The sequence below is a fragment of the Otolemur garnettii genome, unplaced genomic scaffold (assembly GCF_000181295.1).
Source record: "Otolemur garnettii isolate 467f Iridium unplaced genomic scaffold, OtoGar3 scaffold00042, whole genome shotgun sequence".
NCBI classification, from domain to species: Eukaryota; Metazoa; Chordata; class Mammalia; order Primates; family Galagidae; genus Otolemur; species Otolemur garnettii.
In genome coordinates, this window is record NW_003852437.1 from 11,135,605 (window position 1) to 11,158,698 (window position 23,094).

Sequence of the window (23,094 nt, forward strand, 5' to 3'; positions counted from 1 at the left end):
ACTCTACCCAGGGGGACAGCTTGAGGCTCTGTCTCAAAAAAAAAAAAAAAAAAAGTATTTGGGGGAAGGGTGTTATTACCTCTTAATTTAGGCATATAGAGACACATATAAAAATTCTAGATTGATGTACATCAGAGTGACCGTGGCAGTTATCCTCGAGCTTTCAAATTCAAGGGTAATTTTCACTTTCTTCTGTGTACCTTCCTGGTTAATCTAATTTACTATTTAAAAAAAAAATAGTAAACAATGAGTGTAAATGACTTTAATAGTCATAAATGTAAAGCTATTTTAATCTGAAAGGAGGAATGAAAGCTTAACCTTGCTTTTTAATGAAAAGTTAATGTCTGTCTACGGTGTTAACACTCCACTTTCTGTTCCTCTTATAGGGGTCAAGCTAAGTAGTCTTCTTGGTAAAAAGGGAAACTTGGAAAAACTGCAGAGCTACTGGGAAGTTGGATTTTTTCTGGGGGCCAGTGTTCTGGCCAATGACCACATGAGAGTCATTCAAGCATCTGAAAAGCTTTTTAAACTGAAGACGCCAGCATGGTAATAGTTGTTATGTGTTAATACAGTTGTTATTATTATTAATAATAAATACCTCCATGCTGTTCCCTTATTATGTTTATATGTTTTTGAACTGAAAATTAGATTGTTTTATTTGCTCGTAGAATAAAATGCAGAATCTAGAGGAAAATGTGCTATTCATGAAGCAAATGTGATGAATTTGAGCTCTGATGACTTTGGATATAGGTGGTGCCAGCCACTCACTGACTTAGGCTCCCCTGTCCATTGACCAGCCCAGGGTGGCCAGCGCTGCCCAGTGAATCACCCACGTGTTTTTCACCTGAAGATTTGATCCATGGGATCACAATGATCTTTCTAAATGTATGTCTGACTCTTCCCTTCCAATGAAATCCTTAAATCAATATAGTTTAATTGTTCCTTACAGGGTAAGGGATAAAGTCCATCTCCTTGGCTTGGCAAACAAGGTTTGCCCTTAGCCATTCCAACCTCAGTCTTGTCACACTGCCAGTTTACCCTGCCATCTCTTCATGCAGAGAGTGCCACACTGTGGTTTGGCGGGTGGGTGTCAGAGCACCTGCTGAGTGTGTCACTGGGAGCGCTCAGCCAGCGCAGGTGCTCAGGAAGCAGACCCTGACCTAAAAGCCTTCCTCACACCCAAGTCCCTCTCCCCTGTTTTGTTCTTCTTTAGTTTTGCCTCTGCCGATACTGATTAGATGGCTTTTCTAGCTGTATCTCTAATTCTGTCCCCCTTGCTGTTTATTCATGGTGTTATAACACTTTTTTACACATCTCCATGGCGCTTTGTGCAACCTGAAGACAGGAGCTATACTGACGGTGCCACAGCAAATCATAGGAAGTAAACCAACCAGTGAATGCATGCGTTACTTTCAGCCGAATTGCTATTTCTTTATGACGACTGTTCTAGGGCAGAATTTCAAGTGTCTTGGTTCCGTTGACAAGGAAGCAGACACTGTGTTCTGCATTTGTACTAACAACTGCAAAACTGCACCTTAAGTTTCCATTAACTTAATTTTTACAGAGCATTAACTTCCGTGTTTATAGTCTACAAAATGCCTACATAGCCTTTATCTTATATAATTATCTTGTTCCCCATTTTCCCTGACTTTTTCCTTTGAGGCACCATCTGTCTTACTAGATTTGACCATATCTGTATAATCCACATATAAGCTGAGTTGATTCAGAGCAAAATAATGATCTCTTAGCACGGGTCTATTTAGGAAAGCTTCCTCAAAGAAGCATATTTATAAACAAATATTCTTCCTTGAATAGAATATAAGCATTTTAAAATTGATGTTTTAAATAGATGTGTGGCCCCAGTCCAAGTTATTTAAGCCTTCTCATCCTCACTTTCCTCATCTCTAAAATGGGAGTAAAACAACCTGTGTTTTGAGTTTTTGTGAGATATAAATGAGATAATATATGAAAGTACATGATATATAAAATTAATGAAAATGTTTGTTGAATCTGGATGCACAATTATTAATACCTTACATAAATTACATGTAAAGATTAAAACTGAGATAACATGGGAATAGATGCTTCTAAATTTGTCTGTTAACGTGTTTTTTATCCTTTATCTCAGGTACCTCAGATCTATTGTAGAGACAATTTTGATATATAAGCATTTTGTGAAACTGCCCATAGAACAGCCTGTGGCCAGGCAAGAACTTGTGGACTTCTGGATGGATTTCCTGGTGGAGGCCACGAAGACAGACGTCACTGTGGTTCGGTTTCCAGTGAGTACGCGCCTCCCAAATCTAAACACATTTCTATATGTTTTTGTTTAATTTAAAGAACATCTTGCCCTGTGATTGTAATAGTATTTATTTTCATGCCCTAAGACTGCAGTCTTCTGGCTAATATATTTATTTTTTCCAAATGTATTTGCTGTAGTTTACTTTGATGAGGTATATGTTTATGTTTTTGCCATGGAGTTTGAACAGTTTCTTCTGTTACATGGTCAAGTCTTCTCCCCAAGCAAGGAAAAGATTGCCTCTCAGTTTAACTCTGTAAGTCGGATGTCTTCTTCAGACCAGATAGATGGATGCTTTTAATTAACATCATAGTTTTATTGCCATCATCTTGGTATTGGACTCAACCTGTGTTGTTATCCCATCTCTATTAGCCATCACCTATGTGAGTTAGAGTTACATGTAATATCCCAAATCATTATTTATAATGCTTTAGGTCAGTGGTTCTCAACCTTGCTAATGCTGCAGTGTATTTTCATTGTTAAAAAGGGGTCATGACCCAGAGGTTGAGAACGGCTGCTTTAGATCATCAGAGATGATGACTTACTTCTCATCTGCAACTTATTTTGGCTGCTCTCTAGCAGACTTTAAGGGTCTGTATATCACACACACACACACATACAGAGACACGCTTTTTAAAATATTTTGTTCATCTGCTCAGCTGGTCCCCTACCCTCCTGGTACTTCTCAGGATACCATCCAGTATACCTTTGGCATCCAATTCAAGAATAACTGGCAACTGACTGTGTGTACAAACTTCTTCCTGCATCAGAGTCAAAAATCTATCTCTTTTAGAGCTCTCTCCACTCTATGTTTCATACTTGTAGTCACAGCTCTCAATTCTAAACTCTGATTTCTAGTTCTTATTGATAGGATCATTGGCTTCATTTAATTAAATCCATCACTTCCATCAATATGCTTTGCTCTTCCTTCCAGATGAAGCATTAAGCTTGACATTATCTTTAATCAAAACCCTTTCTTATTTTTAGTTTTTATTGTATTTATTTCTTTATTGAAACAGAGTGTCACTTTGTCACCCTTGGTAGAGTGCTGTGGTGTCATAGCTCACAGCAACCTCCAACTCTTGGGTTTAAGGGATCCTTTTGCCTCAGCCTCCCGAGTAGCTGGAACTACAGGTGCCCCCCACAATGCCCGGCTATTTTCTGTTACAGTTGTCATTGTTGTTTAGCAGGCCTGGGCCAGGCTTGAACCTGCCAGCTTCAGTGTATGTGGCTGGAGCCGTAACCACTGTGCTCCAGGCACAGAGCCAAAAGCCTTTCAAATGAAAACACTTCATTATACCTTCTCGCCTCCATAGTGTGTAGCCTAGGCAAGTACTTATCGTGGGGTGACCTGGCAGCTTGCCTTTAGCTGGTGCTCTGAGTGGCAGTACGGTGGTGAAAGAAGGGAACTTGAGACTCAAGTATTTAATTGATTGTTGACTTAAAGAGAATAAAATGAGCTATAAAAGGAAACCATTCATACTAGCCCCTTTGAGCTCATTTAAATTGTTTTAATTTGAATATGTCATGATATAAATAAGTGAATATAAAAAAGTAAAATCAGAAAATATTAAGTGAGAACTTAGGAGAATATAAGTGAGAGAGACATTCTCACCCTAAAGGGAAGTATTAACCCAGTTTGATTTCATTAAAACATTGAAATTTTTGTTGAATAGAAAACATCATAAACATGCCAAATAGGACACCACTGGACTGGGAGAAGATATTTAATACAAATGTTACTAAATGGGACAGGTATGGTGGCTTACACCTGTAATACTAGCACTCTGGGAAGCTGAGGCAGGATTGCTTGAGCTCACAAGTTTAAGATTAGCCTGCGCAAGAGTGAGACCCTGTCTCTACTAAAAATAGAAAAACGGAGGCAAGAGGGTTGCTTGAGCCCAAGAGGTGGAGGTGGTTGCTGTGAGCTGAAGATAACAACAATACACAAAAAATAACCAAAAACTAATGTTGCTAAATGGCTAATTTGCCTAATAAAGAAAAAAACTCCTGGCTTGGCGCCTGTAGCTCAAGTGGCTAAGGCGCCAGCCACCACACTGGAGCTGGCAGGTTCAAATCCAGCCAGGGGGCTCAGCGCCTGTGGCTCAAGTGGCTAAGGCGCCAGCCACATACACCCAAGGTGGCAGGTTTGAATCCAGCCTGGGCCCACCAAACAACAATGACAGCTGCAACCAAAAAAAATAGCTGGGCGTTGTGGCGGGTGCCTGTGGTCCCAGCAGTCCCAGCAACTTGGGAGGCGGAGGCAGGAGACTCGCTTGAGCCCAGGAGTTGGAGGTTGCTGTGAGCTGAAATGCCAAAGCACTCTACCCAGGGGGACAGCTTGAGGCTCCTGTCTCAAAAAAGAAAACAAAAAAACAAATCCAGCCAGGGCCTGCCAAACAGCAATGACAACAACAACCAAAAAATAGCTGACATTGTGGCAGGCACCTGTAGTCCCAGCTACTCGGGAGGTTGAGGCAAGAGAATCACCTAAGCCCAGGAGTTGGAGGTTGCTGTGAGCTGTGTGACACCACAGTACTCTACTGAGGGTGATAAAGTGAGACTCTGTCTCTACAAGAAAAAAAAAAAAAAACAGTAGAAGAAAAATGAATGCATCATATGAAAAGGTAATTAGTGATTAACCTCACTGGGTAGTCAAGACAATGCAAATAAAAATGAGGCCCCATTTTTTTGCCCCTTAGACTCAAAGAATTAAAAAGTTTTACAACAGTTGGCAAAGGTATGGGGACATGGACATTTTTAGAGAATCCTGGTGAGCACAGGAATTGCTAAATATTCTGGGAAATTCTCTAGGAAGAGGGATGACAGGATTATCTGCAGGTGGTTGGCGTGCAGTTGTTTGTTGGATTATCTTGCAGATATACTTATGGCATTTATACTTATTGTTAGATTATTGCCTCAGAAAGCCCTTTCCTGCCCTTAAAGTTACAACTCCTCCGCTAGCACAGGGAGTGGCCTGCTTACCCCATCCCCCTGTTCCAATTTCCCACTGCCCGCCCCAATGGCTCTTTCCGCTGAAGGAATAACTCCTTATTGGTTATCCTACCAGCCCGTCACCATTCTAAAACTCTCCTATATAAGAATATGTTCCCCCCGCCATTTCTCTCTTGCCTCCTTCTGCCTTCTTTCTCTGCTCTTTTTGTCTCTTTTCCCCCTCACTCTTCTCTACTCTCTCTCTCTTTTCTTCCCCACTCCTTCCTTATCTTTCTCTCCTCCTCGGTGCTGCTCTGCAGCCTCCCTCCCCCCACCAATAAAGACCTTTCATACAAGCCTTGGTGGTCTGAGAATTCTCTGCCGGTCAAAGTGCCTCTCTTTCACTTATGGCATTTGATTTGATTATTTTCAGCAACTCATTGCCTTCCTTGGAACTTTGGCTTATTTGAGGGGACTTTTTGTGAAAAGACTCTAACGTCCAGTATTTTCCTACTCATGCCTGACCACTGCTCCTACATTCAGCATTCATTACTTGGGTACTCAAAACTTCTTTCCCACAATTTGTAATTAAACAGAGTACAAAACTGTACAGTTCTCCAGTTCTTCTTATGTTGAGCCTTCTTATAGTTACTTCACTTTTTGTGAATTCCAGACAATATAAATCTTCCAAGAAGCTCTAAACTCGATGGAAGTTGCTGTAGGATTTACCCCTTGATTGTTTTCCTGTATTTACATGTATGATCAAGGACTGGAAAAGCTGCAAAGACGCTGCTTAAAAGAATAACGAAAATGATATGGAGAATTTTAAAAACCTGATAGTATAGAAGAAAAACAAGACCAATATTTGGGTAATAAAATGTGGCCCCTTCTGAAATTTGCCGTCTGTGCTCCACCTTAAAAAAAGGGCAGCGTTCAGGAGCCATTGCTCATGCCTGTGATCCTGGCACTATGGGAAGCCAAGATGGGTGGATCACCTGAGCTCAGGAGTTCAAGAGCAGCCTGAGCAAGAGTGTGACACTGCTTTTACTAAAAGTAGAAAAAAAAACAAAAGCCAGCCAGGTGTTGTGGCAGGCACCTGTAGTTCCAGCCAGGTGTTGAGGCTGAGGCAAGAGGATGGCTTGAGCCCAGGAGTTTGAGATTGTTGTGCGCTGTGTATGACACCATGGCACTCTAGCCAGGGCAACAAAGTGAGACTCTGTTTCAAAAAAAAAGGACAGAAAGGCAGCCTTGTAGTACCCATGTGCTCTCTGTGTTGTGCAGCCTGTCCTTCGCACAGCATCTTCTGTGGCTCACACTCAGAAGGGCTGCAGTAGGTCTTGATCAGGTTAATATTATCCTTCTTTTGAAGTGAATCTAAATAAAATCCAGGATGGCCTGTAGTATAAAATATTTACTTTGATTGTTTCCACTACCATCCTCATTCTTATTTTCCAAGAAATAACTGTGACCCTGCGCAGAAAAAAGTTGGAAGTTTCTTTGGGAAATGATTCAAATGTACTGTTGTTCATTTTTATTTGGGTTAGGCTGGATTTATCCCTTTTCCTTACCTCTTTTCTTACTATTTTCTTTTCTTTTTACATTGAAAAGTTTCAAGATCCTCAACTCATTGCCTAATATCAGAGGAGAGAAAGAAGAGAAGTGTGGTGCTTTTGAAGACTGAAAACACTTAGATCTATAACTGTTAATATAGTTATATCTCATTAATATAGTTAATTAATATAATTAATTAATACAGTTAATATCTCATTGTTGTCGGCTTTGCTGTATTTCTTTTTGCTTCATTTACATGAAGTCAGCAGTAATTGTAATGTTAACCAGTGTGAATGATTAGAAACTAAATGCAAGACTATATCTACCCTTCAGGGAGTCCTATCTACCATTATGGCTTTATCAGAATGCCTCCTTTTCCTTGTCTCTTGACAGCCTTTCTGTGACCTCTGTATTGTGTGCTACAAATTCCTTACATTTTGTCATTTCAAGGGCAGAGCAAAGAGCTCGTCAAACCTTACAACCCCGTGTTTTAATTTCCTGTCCCAAGTTAGGAACACATTGTTCAGATTTTTTCTATTAGGAATATTTGAGACAGGCCACGGTGGTTCACACCTGTAATCCCAGCACATTGGGAGGCCTGGGCAGGAGGATCACTTGAGGCCAGGAGTTTGAGACCAGCCTGGGCCACATAGTGAGATCCTGTCTTTACAAATAATAAAAAAAAAATTAACCAGATGCAGTGGCACATGCCTGCATTCTTAGCTACTCTGGGGCTGAGGCAGGAGGGTCATGTGAGCCCAGGAGTTCAAGCCTGCAGTGAGCTATGCTGGAGCCACTGCACTCCAGCCTGGGTGACTGACAAAAAGACCCTGTCTTTTAAAAAAAATAGAATAGTTGTGATGAAAATAAAGATGTAATTTAGCAAGAGAGGATTGATTCTGGTGCTGTGTTTTTCTACTGTTAAATAGTTTGCCTATATAATTAGGGAGCAAGACACATTCTCATTTATCAGTTAAGATGCTTGGATAATGTTTTGGAAAACCCACCTTTTATACTCAGACAGTACCATTTCTACAAGGTTTGGTACTGGTGATTCTCATAATCAGTACCACTTAACTCTTTGTTAATTGGAATTTGGACTTTGACCTGGTGAATTTGTTCCTGACTCTGGATGTGTTCCCCTTTCATAGCTAGAGCTTGACCAAAAATTTGAGCTCTTAAGTTAGTTTTTTACCCAAGGAGTTAAAAAAAAATTGTCTGGTTCCTTTTTTCTAGTTCCCTGTCCCTTAACTTAAATAGTAAATGTACTGTTAAGATACATTGAGAGTACAATAACTACACCTAGATTCTTGTGTCTTCTTGCTCAGGCTACTGTTTGCTTTTTAATATATTGTAAATCTGTAATTCCTTCCAGAGCCTTCTGGAAGTTTTCCTCTGCTTTTATTTGCTAAACTTGATTTAAGATTAGATCTAGGCTGGGCATGTTGCAGGACCTGCAAACTGAAACCAATAGACTCTCACTAAACATTATAGGGGAAGGACTTTTGTTTCAGCTGGCAGAGCCATGGCAGATTCAACTTCAGAATGGCCGAGCTCCCCATCAGCTCTGTCCCTGTCCTTCTATTAGACGCACAAGTAGACAGACAAAGGAATTATCATATTACCTCTCATTGAAGGTGTCAAATCATGTTCAGGGTTTGCAGAAGCATAAGTTTCTTTTTCTTTTTTTTGGGACAGAGCCTCAAGCTGTCCCCCTAGGTAGAGTGCCATGGCATAGCTCACAGCGAGCCTCCTGCCTCCGCCTCCCAAGTTGCTGGGACCACAGGCGCCCGCCATAACACCTGGCTATTTTTTTTCGGTTGCACCCATCATTGTTGTTTTGGCGGGCCCGGGCTGGATTCGAACCTGCCACCTTAGGTGTATGTGGCTGGCGCCTTAGCCACTTGAGCCACAGGCGCCGAGCCAGAAGCATAAGTTTCAAGGACTTAGAAAGCTAAGTTTTACAAATTCTTAAGGGCTGGGTTGGGAGTGGGTGGGACCTTCGAGAGTGCTCTTGGGCTTCTCTGAGAAGCTTTTGTTTTATTTTAGATCTTATTTTTTCCAGGTCTCCTCCTTCAGGTGCAATGGCTCACTCCTGTAATCCCAGCACTTTGGGATGCTGAGGCAGGAGAATCACTTGAGGCCAGGAGTTTAAGGCCACCCTGGGCAGCATAGTGAAAGCCCATCCCTAAAAAAATTGGCTGAGTGTGATGGCGTATGCCTGTAGCCTCAGCTACTTAGGAGGCTGAGGCAAGAGAATTGTTTGAGCCCAGGAGCTTGGGGTCACAGTGAGTTAGGATTGCACCACTGGTCTCTAGCCTGGGCAGCAGAGCAAATCTTTGTATCTAAAAATAAAAAGAAGAGTCGTTCTAAAGGTAACCTTGAGTTTTAAGCCGCAAAGTAGAAGGAACTATTCCATTGTCTCTGAAGGTTAAGTATCAGTTTTTCTCTTTTCTTTTCTTTTTTGCAAACATTCTCACTGATGTCTATATAAAAAATTTGGGCTAGGTGGTGCCTTTAAGCATCTGTGCAAATTATAGTACCTTTGAAATCAGGGCTTGTGGTATTTTAATGCTATCTGCTCCTACAGTGAGGTGTCAGCGATAATATTGATACATCATGCAGTCATTTGATGGAGAGTCTAGCTCACTTATCCCACACCCCTCATACATCTCCAGAAGAGGAGCAAATTTTATTGCTCTTTTTCTCTCCCAAGGCTAAATATATCATTATCAAAGTTGCCAATTTCATCTTGAAGGCAAAGTCATTTTTATTATGTCATACAGCTAATTCTGTTTCTTTGGTTTATATACAAAAGCCTTTGAATAACCCAAATCATTTCTAAATCCATTTGCATGGGCATGAAAACCATATTACTACGTCTTTACGATAAGAATGACAGCTGAAAACCTAAAATAAGTAGGTGACATTCTATCTATGGAATTTTTTTCCTTTCTGTGTACAGAATTATTTGTTTTACCACATTTCTGCCTTTCTTTGACACATTTATTTTTATGGGAATAGCTTATGTAGTACATGATAAAATATAAGCTTTTTATTAAAAATAGTATCACTAGTAGATTCTCTGCCAGATCGCTCAACTAATATATGGACTTCAAAAATTTATTTCCCAGTTTGTTAACAATAAAAGATAATGTGTTATTGAATCTTATGATAACAGTATAGTACCATAAAATGCTCAAAGGACTTACAGGAGTGATAAGAATCAGAAGTGAAAAGGGTTTACTCAGCAACAGATTCACAGCCTCACCTGATAATCTTCCAAGTAGGTGCTTGGGTTTTATATACCTGGAAGTGGCTTCAACCTTAAATAACTAATATTAGTTTCTTTGCCTTATCTTTTCAAGGTATTAATATTAGAACCAACCAAAATCTATCAGCCTTCTTATTTGTCTATCAACAATGAAGTCGAGGAAAAAACAATATCTATCTGGCACGTGCTTCCTGATGACAAGGTAATTGTGCAACACCGGAGGGCATGAGGAATGTCCCCATTGTGATAAATGTCATAAATACACAGTCATCAATATGAGTTTCTTCTTAACTCATGCAGACACTTTCTGGAATATGTAACTACTAGAAGGGGAGTATATTACTGTATATCTTGTCATAAATGTATTCTGTATTATAAAATTTGTTAAATCTTAATTATAAATTTTATTCAATAAGAAATGATCGAACTATTTGGATTTTTAGTAAAGATGGCAAAAGCATCAAAAGTGAAATCAAAATTGGATTACAATTTTGATTTACAAAATTTCTGTTTTGTAAATCCATGCTATAAATTAAATTGTTTACCAAAAAGATAATACTTTATGAAGTAAAACATTGCATATCTTAATTTTAGGAAGTATGACGGAATATTGCCACTTGTAGTCTAATACTGGTACCATTCTGTATTTCATTACATCCAGCTGTTTGGATATCTGAGTAGGTCCGCAATCTCAGATTAGCTACTGACTCTAAGTGCTGTGCCCAAAATGAGGTGGCCTGCGCTGCCACTTGTGTTCAGAAGTATCTTAAACATTCTCATTCCCGCTCCTGGCACTTGTGGATACGCCTTTCCATTTGTGTATTCACAGTTTTAATTCTTGTAGGAATCATCCTACTGTTTTTGAAAAATAGAAATTTTCAGGACTGACACCAGTCCAGAGAATAAACCACAGAAATGAGAGAAGTCTTGTGAAAAAATAGTTGATTTTTCCTTGCAATTGTTTCCCAAAATGCTTTTATACTTTCCTTTAAACTTCATTCACTTATTTAACAAATGGTTGCCGAATACTTACTTTATTCAAGGCACTGCCAGGTGCTATGTTAGACCCTAGGAGAACAGCTGTGTTCAGAATAAGTGAAATTCTTGCTCCTGTATTGCTTAGTTACTTTCTACTCAGGGAGATAGTAAACCAATAAATAAAATTATATAGATAAGCTATATAGTATGTACATATATTCAGAAGTGTATTGGTACACTCAATAGTGATAAGGAGAAAATAAATCAAGAAATGGAATCAAGAAGTCTACTTGAGAGTATAGAATTTTTTAAAATGTGGACTTTGAGTCAATAGACCTGGGTTTAAATTCTGTCATTGCCCCTGGGCAGCTTGGCTTCTGCGGGCTGTGATGTCCTCGTCTGTAGAATGAGATGATGCTAATAATATTCACCTGAAAGGTTGCTGTGACGGTTAAACGGAAGGATGTAGGTAGAGTGCATTTCACCAAGCCTGGCATCCAGTAAATGGTCAGCATATTTAAACAGTAACAATGATCACAATAATAAAATCACTGCAGTGTACATATTACACGGACCAAACCCTAACTTTGAAAGCCCAGAATTTAATCCTGCTTTCTTCTGTAAATGAAATGGGAGCAATCATTTGGGAGGTTGTTGGTGTTCATTTAGGGCACAAACCTGGCTGTGCATCAGAATATCTGCAGTACCCTGGACACCAAGAGACCTACTGAGTTGGAAATTTTTAGACTTACCGTGAAGCTTGGTCACATTCATTTTTATGACGATCTGTCTGTGATTCCAATGTGTACCCATGGTTGAGACCTTTCACAGGGGATGTAGGTCTACCGCGTTATCATTTATGGTAGCTGAAGAGGAATCATTATGTCTTTGACTTTATGTCTAAGCTGGTTTCCAGTGGTGGCGCTTTTCAAAGTGGTTTCCTGGAACACCAGCATTAGAGTCACCTAAGGAATTGGTTGAAAATGTGGATTCCTACTCTGGGCATGGTGGCTCATGTCAGTAATCTCAGCACTCTGGGAGGGAGAAGCCAGTGGACTGCTTGAGCTCAGGCATTTAAGACCAGCCTGAGCAAGAGCAAGACCCCATCTCTAAAAAACAGCTGGGTGTTGTGGCAGCACCTATAGTCCCAGCTACTAAGAAGGCTGAGGCAAAAGGATTGCTTGAGCCCAGACGTTTGAGGTTACTGTGAACTCTGATGCCACAGCCTCCTACTAAGGGCAACAAAGTGAAACTCTTGTCTCAAAAAAAAAAGAAAAGAAAAAAGAAAATGCAGATTCCTAGTCTGTGTGGCAGACTTACTCTGATGTGTCCAAGCCTTCTGGCAGAGATCCTTCTCAGATGTCAGTTGTGTTAGGCCCCAACCTCTTATCAAAGTGGTAAGAAGTCACCTGTCATAGTGCCATAGTTTCTAGAAAACGCACTGTCTTGTATTTAAAATAAATAGATAGAGACTGAGCAGTACCCACAATGCATTAATTATATTTTAAGTTGTTGTATGTTTGGATAAAGTTGGTCATGTTAAGCTGGTAAGCGTGTTTTGGCAAGCACACAAAATGTTAGGAACGTGAAATTACATGATAAACATGGAGAAAACCATCCCGTCTCAATACCAGATCCATCTCTGTAGTAGCACTGAGAAATACTTCGTAGCCTTTTTCTGAACTGTGGTTCTTTCACAGAGGCCAGTTTGTGAAACTGCCCAGGCTAACACTTTTAGAATATAATCCTGGGCTGCAGCCCCAGAAGTGTAGAGGTATTCTATGAATAGGCCAAGGTAACTAAGGATCTCCACCCAACAAGCCACAGGTTTCACACACTAATATTTGTCACTATGTCAGAAACCCTTTTTCATTATTAGGAGTGCCAGATATGTGAATTAATACTCGAAAAAGTCACTTATGAAGCTAGCTTATTCATAACGGAAAACTCCCTTGATAACAGACTTTTTTGACAGCCTTTCAGCTAAGATGTAGCTGTTCATTATACTCCCTTTGTGGGGAAGTGATGGAGGAAAAGCTTTGAAAAAAGCACTGTCCTACCAAGACTATTTCTAACATGGAAGTTAAAGAGACCTCCTCCGAGGAAAGCACTGCTTAGATAATAGTAGAGCAAATCATTCTAAAAGCAGTTTTTGAGTTCTGTGGACTCTGGGATTGTGCTCATTAAGGGGAGGACTATATGGACTCTGGGTCAGAACTCTAAGGTCCCATGAGGAGGAAGACCAGTGTGCCATGGAGTCCTTCGGGAAGGCTTTCTAAAGGAAATAGACCCTGAACTTCGGCTGTAGGGTAGGAAGAGATGAAGGGGCAAGGAAAGAAAAACCAGGCCAGATGAAGAAGGCAGAATTCCTACGAAGGCACCAAAGTGAAGGTGAATGTGGAAAGTTCAGGAGCCGTGAGGAGCCTGAGGGGAAACATGCTGAGGATGGTAGGTGGGCAGAATGAAATAAAATCATAGGTGCTCTATGAGTTAGGAAGACAAATTTAGACATGGGTCGGTAGGAAACAGGGCATCACTGAAGCTTCTTAAAATCTGAGAGCTGACAGGAAGAAAGAACAAAGTACTAGTTAGGAACCCAGGTCGGGGTCACACTGCCTAGTTGTGAAGGGTGACGCTGTCCTTGGTGCTCTCTGACCTGGGTAATCCCCTCAAACTCCTCACGCTTTAGTCTCCGTATATATAAAATGAAGATAATAGTACCTCACAGAATTGTTATGAAGAGCAAATGAGATAATTAATGGAAATCAGTTAGCATCATGCTAAATGGTGTGGAAGAAGCGCTCCGTAATGCTTGCTGTTACAGCTGTAAGATTTACCTGGCCTTGACATCAGACCCCTGAAGTCTTGGATTGTGGAGGGTTATAGAGAAGACTGTTGAAAGAGGCCAGGCTCAGTGGCTCCAGACTCTAATTCTAGCACTCTGGGAGGCCCTGATGGGTGGGTTACTTGAGCTCAGGAGTTCAAGATCAGCCTGAGCAAGAGTGAGACCTTGCCTCTAATAAAAATAGAAAAGCTAGCCATATGTTGTGGTGGGTGCCTGTAGTCTCAGCTACTCAGGAGACTGAGGCAAGAGGATTGCTCAAACCCAAGAGTTTGAGGTTGCTGTGAGCTATGACACCATGGCTCTCAACCCAGGATGACAGAGTGTGACTCTGTCTCCAGAAAAAAAGGACTATTAGAGGAACTACCTAATTATGGGATAGGTAATCCCTTACAGTGGGATCTGGTGATTGTGACTGTAAAGTGACAGATCGTTTGAAAAGAAAAATGTATGACTTAATCACTAATTAGGAAGAGGAACTCAGAAGAAGGAATAAGCATTAGGTGACTCAGGTTTTGATGGCATTGATAGGAGTGGTAGAATAGTTAAAGGAAAACCTGAGTTATATAGGAATCATAAGAAGTTTCATTTTGGACTTGTTTAGTGCAGCTGTCCATCAACAACATTGAAAATAATTCATACAACTATCTGTATACGTTTTGTTCATGGCTTTTTAAAGTACAGTGGATTATTTACATTGTTTTAAGGCTGAAGTATAGTGATCATCCAGTGGAAACTACAGAAATGTAGCAAAGCCAGGAGACACAAGCATGATGCAGGGCAGAGCAGGACTAGGAGAGCAGACGTTTAGGCTTGATGGAAAGAACAAGGTCATCCAAGGACGCTTGGAAACAGAATGGGGCTAAAGGAATTAGTGATTAGCAAGGCCCAGAGAATAAGTGGAGAGCCAGAAGAATTTGGAAGGCAGAAAAAGAAAAGAAAGTGAGCCAGAGAATTTTGGAAAATGAGTACTATTTCCAGCTATTTGTTATTGTTTTCTTCTTCCTGGAGGTTCTCCACTCGGTAAAGAGAGCCTTGTATTGATTCTCTTATATTTCGGGACTTTGTAGAGACAATTTTTATATTATGCTAATAAACAGATACACAGGGTATCCATAAAGTTCGTGTGCAATTTAAAATAGTGTTTACGAACACCCTGTATTAGGATATAAACCAGAGCATTAAGAAGGGTTACAGATTTAGCCGGCGAACGGTCCATGGGAACATAGTGAGATGGTTTCCATTTTCACCATCTTTTGATCAAGATCTCCATTTGCGGCTCGGTGCCTGTGGCTCAAGCGGCTAAGGCGGCAGCCACGTACACCTAAGGTGGCGGGTTTGAATTCCCAGCCCGTGCCCACCAAACAACAATGATGGCTGCAACCAAAAAATGGCCAGGCGTTGTGGCGGGCGCCTGTAGTCCCAGCTACTTGGGAGGCTGAGGCAGGAGACTCGCTTGAGCCCAGGAGTTGGAGGTTGCTGAGAGTGTGATGCCATGGCACTCTACCCAGGGGGATAGCTTGAGGCTCCGTCTCAAAAAAAAAAAAAAGTCCTCCATTTGCATTGCTCCCATTCCCTGTAACTTGTAGTGTTAAAATTTCTCTCTGTTCAAAAGTTGAAGCTTTATTCTATCACTTTCCATCTTGCTTGATTTCTTTACAAACTTTGTTCTATCCATAGCATAGAAATAGAAGTAGTAAAATTGGAAGGAGAATAAAAAATAAAAATAAGAAAACTTTATTATTACCATGTTAGTTTAGAACAACTGAAAAACTATAATTAACAGATAAGCAAACAGCTTAACAGGTCTCATGAGAAACAGGAAATGAATTATTTTTGTCATAGGACGTTTAAATTATTTTTTCCTAAAAGTAGAACAGAGACTGTTGCTTTTCATTTAAAATATTTCCTTCTTTGCTCACCCCTTCTCTCAGTATTTTTGTTCTGAAATGTGGAGTAATTCTGTGAGCCAGTATATAAATTATGCTATAATTTTTAAACCTTTAAGCACATTGTATGTTGATTCCCAATTCCCAGAGATTCTTAGAGAGCTACTCCACACTCAGGGGCAAAATTAGTTGAAATCCCACTCTTTTAACAATCAATGGCTGCTGATTAAAGTAAGTTAGTACTTGGAGAAAGTCTGCATATATACAGTGAGCAAAAGAAGGTATTTGCAAGGTATTTTAAATGGTTATTTAGAATTTCCCCCTTCTAGGGCTTGAAGTTTAGGCACCCTGGGTCTATCTGCTGGCTTATAAGGGAAGGTAACAGGCAGCAGGTGCACAGGCAAGGCCCCAGGCTGTCTGCCTCTCCATCCCACTCCAGCCAGTGGCCTCTCAGAGAAGACCCATGGAATTCATGAGGTGAACACATTTACCCTAGATTCTAGATTATGAGGATATGAAGCTCTTATCCACTAAGGATGCCTTCAGCTAAAAAATTCCCAACTGAAAGCTTAAATTAATATGGAAATGTTATTTCATATTACAAGAACTTCCCAGGTGGGGTCATTCTGAGGGTGATGTAGTGTCAGAATTCTGAGTTGACTTCCCTGTACACCTTTGGTTTTCCTCTCATGGTCTTAAATAGCTGCTTTAAGCATCACCTCACACAGAAACATCCCCAGGGGAGGGTCAGGTCCTCTCCTACTTGCCGAGAGTTATGTCACTTGACCACACCTAAACCAATCACCAGTAAGGGCAGTGGACTCACTGTGGTCAGTTTAGACTAATCAGTTTTACCATCCCTACACATTGCTACCTGGACCTGGACAAAATTCATTTAGTGTTAACAAAGGGGAAGGAGGGAATGGCCGTCGCCTAGGAAACCAACAGGGCCTACCACAGTATGATTCTTACCCACTCAAGTCAGTATAGTATTAGTTAACTCCCAGTTCTTCTCCTAGTCCCTAACTAGGGCAGGGGTCTGAGGCTGAGTAGTTCCTAGAGAACAGTGTTTGTGCTGACTAAATAAGGTTGAGTGTTGGTTTGGGGCCTGCTGGGCCCATCATTCCAGCTATGTCAGTGGCCCTTCCTTTTTTCCTGGTTTCCAAACTGATCCCAAGGAGCTTTTAAAGTACCTGTTGGCTGTGTAGCTCACCAGCGCCTCCGTGTGGTGAGTCCAGTTAGCAAGGTGGTTGGGGAAGGAGGTCTTCCAATCACTCCATCTCCTGTCCCGGGCTTTACATCATTGAAATGGAACGTTCTCTAGCAGCACTGGCAACCTTTCAGGAAGCTAGCTTTCCGGAAATGCTCCACCCCTTTCCTACAAAACCAGCTCTATTGGGAAAATCATTCCTTGGCTGCTCCCAGAACAGGGCTGATAGAAGATGGATTTTACCAGTGCTGTCTTGTTGGTGTTTATGGTGTTTACCACTTGCTGTGTTCAGTAGCTGGTTTACACACCACTCCACTAGCTCCACCCTCAACTCCTCACCTCCTGATCCTGGGCATGATCTCGGCAAGCAGCTCAGTGACAGGCCGTGAGGATAAGACTGCATTGTACGCGAGTAGTGTGCAGGTAACAGCTGCAGCTCCTGGGTCACATATATATTTAGAAGTTCACCTGAGGCCAACGGGATTTAGAAGCAACTTTCCAAATTACCAGCTGAGGCTGCAGGCTGCTATTTCAATGTACTCCTTCTGTAGTCTGGTTAAGAGAGCCACACGCCATGAGCACTTTTTTATGATGTCTTCTCTCCCTGGACTTCATGCACAACAAAATTTAATTCAGGTCACATCCCCATGACCTGAAAGATGTGCATTGAAACTAGTTTTTAAATAAAATCCGAATCAGACTTGAGAGGACCTATTTTTATTTTGAGTTGCATGACCCCAGTGAAGAAGTAAGGGCTGTTGGATATACGTTGTGTCTTTGAGTTGCTTTTGGAATGGTTAGGAAAAGAGTTCTGGGCTTCCTCAGAGCCCACAGGCTTCTTTACCCATTTTACCAACATAGGCTAGTACCTCAGCCTCCTGGCAGTGAGTGTTAGAGCTAATTTTCCTGGTGGTTTAACATTTACAGAATTGAATTTCAGTGTGAATTTATTATTTACAGTACTTGCTAAACTTGGACACATGTATCAACTACTTTATTTCTGTGAAACTATTTATGCTATCATGTTTATATTGTTGTCAAACATAGGGAATGTGATTTATCTTGTATTCTTTTTTTTTTTTTTTTGTTGCAGTTTTTGGCCAGGGCTGGGTTTGAACCAGCAACCTCTGGCATATGGGGCTGGCGCCCTACTCCTTTGAGCCAAAGGCACTGCCTTCTCTTGTAATTTATTTAAATTAAAGACATCAGTTTTAATTGATAATAATTTTAAGTTAGTTTTAGAAATAAACTCAAGAAATAAATTTCTACTTTTTTTCATCTTGGCCTGCACATTACCCATGTTTGTAAGTGATGTTCGAATGGTTGATGTTCGAGCTTTATTAGCACATTGAACTTTGCTTAAGTTAGGGAACAAATGACACCTCCTAGCTATGATGGACACGTGTGTGCACACATCTACTGTTTTTTGAAGAAAACAGACTCCCCCCTTTAGTTGGAAATTTTAACCAAAGATAATTCAGAAATATTATTTTTAAACTTTGCAGAGATTTTATTCAAATTCACGTCTGTCTTTCTCAGAAAAAAAAAAATTGCTTGACTGTAATAATAGAATTACCTTGATCATTGAGTGTATTACTTAAAACTTAGTGTACAACCATTATTATGAAGTATCAAGTTTTAGAATTTAATGATACTAATTTTCTTAGGCTCTTCTGGAAGCTGTTCTCTTGAAGTCCAAGAATTATTAAGTAAAGTAAACTTCACCCTTGTGACTTGAGAATGAATTGCAGTTTCCATCCAGATAATTTTTTCATGAAGAACAATGCACTAGGAAAAATGACTCTGTATATTATTTTAAAAAATAATCGAACAAAATTGTTGTTACATTATTTTTCATTTGGATGACTCAATATGTTTTTGTTGTCGCTGTTCTTCTGTGTTCTAGAAAGGCATACATGAGTGGAATTTTAGCGCTTCTGCTATCAGGGGAGTGAGGTAAGTTTCTTTGATATGTTTTGTTTGCTTGAAAGGCATTTTTCAGCAATATTTCGGATCCAGGATATTGGAATATTCAGGATCCAGCATATTGGATCAGACCTTTAATGATTATTTTTTAAAATGCAAAGAAACTGAAGAATCCTTCTATTGGTGTAAATACGCAGCCGCCTTCAGTTGGTTCGATCTTTTTCCATTATGAAAAGATTTGCAGCAGATGTTCACTGTTGGTCCAACTGATCTGTACTTGTCACCTACTTAAAAGAGTGTGGTGACTGTGGGGTGAATGTGTACTGTGGACCAGAATCAGGATGTGGATGAAACCTAGCTGTGCGGAGGTCCACCCTCGCTGTCTGAGCTGTTATTTTATTTAAATGGTTTTCTGTCCTTTTAATATACCAGGAACTAATCTCCCCTTGAAAAGATCCAAGGCACACATGCTGCATCTACCAGCTTATGTCCTGCAGCTAATATTAATGATGGGAGATTATAAAGAGCCCAGTTTTAAAAACGTTTCCTAAGGTCACTGTTCCTATAATGTTCTTGAGATTACAGTATTGAACTTCCATTCAGTTCAATTCTGACATTGGAGTCATGATGCCAGTGGGTCAGAAAATGCCATTACTTAGGATTCAGAAATAAGATTATTTTTCAGAATTGAGTCAGTGATTAAGTGTTTACGTACTTGTTCGATGGAAACTCCTGCTCTGGTAAGTAAGAGTGAATGTGGGAGAAAAGCTCATGGTAAACCAATTCTTGCAAATTTCAAACCAAATTAGTTCTGTTTACTACTATTTGTCCCCACATAATAGAAAGGAGAAACAATAAACTTCTGCAGGCCAGTTATGCAATATCCTGTTGGTTTTGGAACAGTAGTAATTGGTTGTGTTAGAGCATGAGCTGGTAGCGCCGTCTGAGTCACTAATAATTAGAGTTTGCCTGGTAAAACTACCTGTTACCTCAGGAGTGATCTGAACAGAAACAGCAGGATTAGTGACTGACTCATTATATGCCTTTCCAATCGATGCTTTCTCAAAAGGCTTTGCTCTCTAAATATTTAAATTTTAAAACCAGTCATTAGCAAGGCACTCATTAATTACTGCTGCATTGTTAAGCAATCAATTTAGGAAAGTGTGGTAAATGTAAATTTTCCTTTATCACATCTGTTTTCCAATGAATTAATTTTCTTTGATTAGATGTGGTAGGCCTACATAACAGGTGTTGGGATTTATAGCATATGCATAGAATGCCTCCATCTGGCCATGGCTGGTTTGTATGTTAGGAAACTTGAGTTCTAGTCTGTGACTTCAAAAAGAGCTAATTTTTCCCGGCTTCCCCCTCCATAAAGGAGAGATGACAGACTATGGGATACAATCCAACTAGGTTAGCAGTTTGTCTTGCATCACCTCCGAACTTGCTCAGCTCAAGTCAGTGGGCATTTATTGAGCACAGCTATGTGTCAAATGTTGAGTCCTGTTCTGCTAAACATATAAAAATGACTCAGATGTGAACTCCTCTCTTGAAGTACTAATACCTCTTAGGGAGAGCAGACATTTAACAACAAATGACGCTACAGAGTAAGATGAGCGATGGCAGAAGTATATTCAGAGAACAGAAGTGCAAGAGGAAGGGTAGGAGTAGGGCAGGGAGGGAAAGGGTAAAATCTAAGCTGGACTTTAATGATGAATAGAATTTTTTTTTAAGTAAAGAATGGCATTGGTTCCAAATTAAAGGAAAAGGCACAAAGGCATAAAATTGGGGTCAGCAAACTATGACCCATGGACCAAATCTGGCTCACTGCCTGTTCTTTCTCTTTCTTTCTTTTTTTATTGAGACAGAGTCTCAGTTTGTCACCCTCGGTAGAATGCCATGGCATCACAGCTCACAGGAATCTCAAACTCTTGGGCTTAAGCCATTTCCTTGCCTCAGCCTCTTTAGTAGCTGGGACTACAGGCACTTGCCATAATGCCTGGCTATTTTTATGTGTGTTTGTTTAGCAGGCTCAGGCTGGCTTTGAACCTACCAGCCCTGGAGCATGTGGCCGGCACCCTAACCACTGAACTACAGATGCCCAGCCACCCACTTTATAAGAACTGCCTGTTCTTATAAATAAAGTTTTATTGGAACACAGCCATGTTCACTCATTTTTGTTTTTGAAGGCTGCTTTCATGTTCCACGGCAGAGTTGTGTAATTTGGCCCAAAAAACTTAAGATATTTTGCTGTCTGGCCCATTGCTGAAAATGTTTATTGGCTCTTGGCATAAAACAGCACAGTGTAGATGATCAACTCAAAATTGTTTCATATTGCTCTGAAGTAAACCATTTGCTGAGTCCAAACCAAGGGCTATTCCCCATTTCTTCGCTCCTCTAAAATCTCTATAACTAATGAGATGCTTTTACTGCCTCTACAAATTGCCTTCCTAGCTTTGGAAACATTTCATTTTTCTCCACATCCCATAAAACGAGAATCACCAAGGTAAGCCAGCTAGTTGGTATTTTTACCTTTCCTCCCAGCTGCCATGGGCAGGACACCTTTCCATGCTGAGCTGAAGTGACATGTGGTTCATCTGTGGCTCTAACACTCCGAGCAGCCCCACTCTGCAGATGTGAGCAAGAGAGAACAATTCTCAAAAAAGTAAATAATTTCAGTTTTGCGATGTGGGGAATGTTACTTTTTAAAGTGTTATTTATAAACAACTACGACACCATAATGAAGACTGAATTTAAAAAGTATTTAATTTTCATGATAGAACCATAGAAGAATTAATATTTCCCTGACTAATGCCTTTTTTGTTTATTCCAGTATTTCTAAATTTGAAGAACGATGCTGTTTTCTTTACGTGCTTCACAACTCTGATGATTTCCAAATCTATTTCTGTACAGAACTTCATTGTAAAAAGTACGTATTAGTCATTATGTGTGAAAAAGATTGTTCTTACATGATCATTATTTTCATCTAATGAGGGATCAGGTAGCTCTTCTGAAAACTTCAGGGCTATGTGGTTATATAAATATTTTATTTGAGCTAATATTTTATAATTATGTGGTATGTTTAACAGAATTTGGGGGATTTTCTTTAATAAATAAAAGCTTAGTCATAATTTCTCACAGAGAAAATGTTAACCAAGACTTAGTGGTTAATTGTTAAATATTATGCCTCATTTTCAAAGTGCTCACTTGTTATATATATGATTACCAAAATTTTTATTCTCAAATGCTTTTGAATAACCTCACAATTGTCTACAACAGTGGCACTTAGCCCTGGATCATGTTAACCCTGGAATTACTTGATGAGCTGGTTTTTTTTGTTTGTTTGTTTTTGTTTTTTTTTTTGAGACAAAATCTCAGTTTTCCTGGGTAAAGTGCCCTGGCTTCATAGCTCATAGCAACCTCAAACTCTTGGGCTTAAGCAGTCCTCTTGCCCCAGCCTCCCAGGTAGCTGCCTCCTAGGTAGCAGGCAGGTGCCACAATGCCTGGCTACTTTTTAGAGATGGAGTCCTGCTCACACTGGTCTCAAACTCCTGAACTCAAGCAACCTTCCTCTACCCCCAGCCTCCCAGAGTGCTAGGATTATAGGTGTGAGCCACTGCACCCTTGATTAGCTTTTAAAAAGTACCTGGGCTCCATGCCGGAGTAATTACATTGGATATTCTGGTTGGGGCAAGCCTGAGTTAAGAGCCAGTGATCTGATCTATAAAGCATAATCCAGAAATCTGTGGACTGCATTGTATGTTTGTGTTAACCACCCTAGTTATGTTTCTCTTGGGTTAATAATTTAGTATTTTTAAAAAATATTGCCATAGTGTTTTTAAAATCACTATGACTGACTATGGGGAACTAGAGAAGTGAGTGACAATCTAGAAATCAAAGTGTAAATGAGGGCGGCACCTGTGGCTCAGTGAGTAGTAGGGTACCTTCCCCAATTAGCGAGGGTGGCAGGTTCAAACCCGGCCTCAGCCAAACGGCAACAAAGAATAGCCAGGTGTTGTGGCAGGTGCCTGTGGTCCCAGCTACTCGGGAGGCTGAGGCAAGAGAATCGCCTCAGCCCAGGAGTTGGAGGTTGCTGTGAGCTGTGTGACGCTACAGCACTATATTGAGGGTGATAAAATGAGGCTCTGTCTCTAAGGAAAAAAAGAAAGAAATAATACATATAGCAAATAG

At 40.3% G+C, this 23,094-nt stretch overlaps 1 protein-coding gene across 2 annotated transcripts in view; it reads left to right on the forward strand.

The window, feature by feature from the left end:
* MAP3K5 (mitogen-activated protein kinase kinase kinase 5) overlaps positions 1–23,094 on the forward strand; it is a 208,202-nt gene that overhangs the window by 117,637 nt on the left and 67,471 nt on the right. For both annotated transcript variants that reach the window (XM_003790296.3, XM_023513499.1), the window contains 5 exons: positions 387–546; positions 2,129–2,282; positions 10,153–10,260; positions 18,884–18,933; positions 21,737–21,832. In XM_003790296.3, coding sequence (XP_003790344.1) covers positions 387–546; positions 2,129–2,282; positions 10,153–10,260; positions 18,884–18,933; positions 21,737–21,832 — 568 coding nt within the window. The remainder of the gene's footprint in view (positions 1–386; positions 547–2,128; positions 2,283–10,152; positions 10,261–18,883; positions 18,934–21,736; positions 21,833–23,094) is intronic.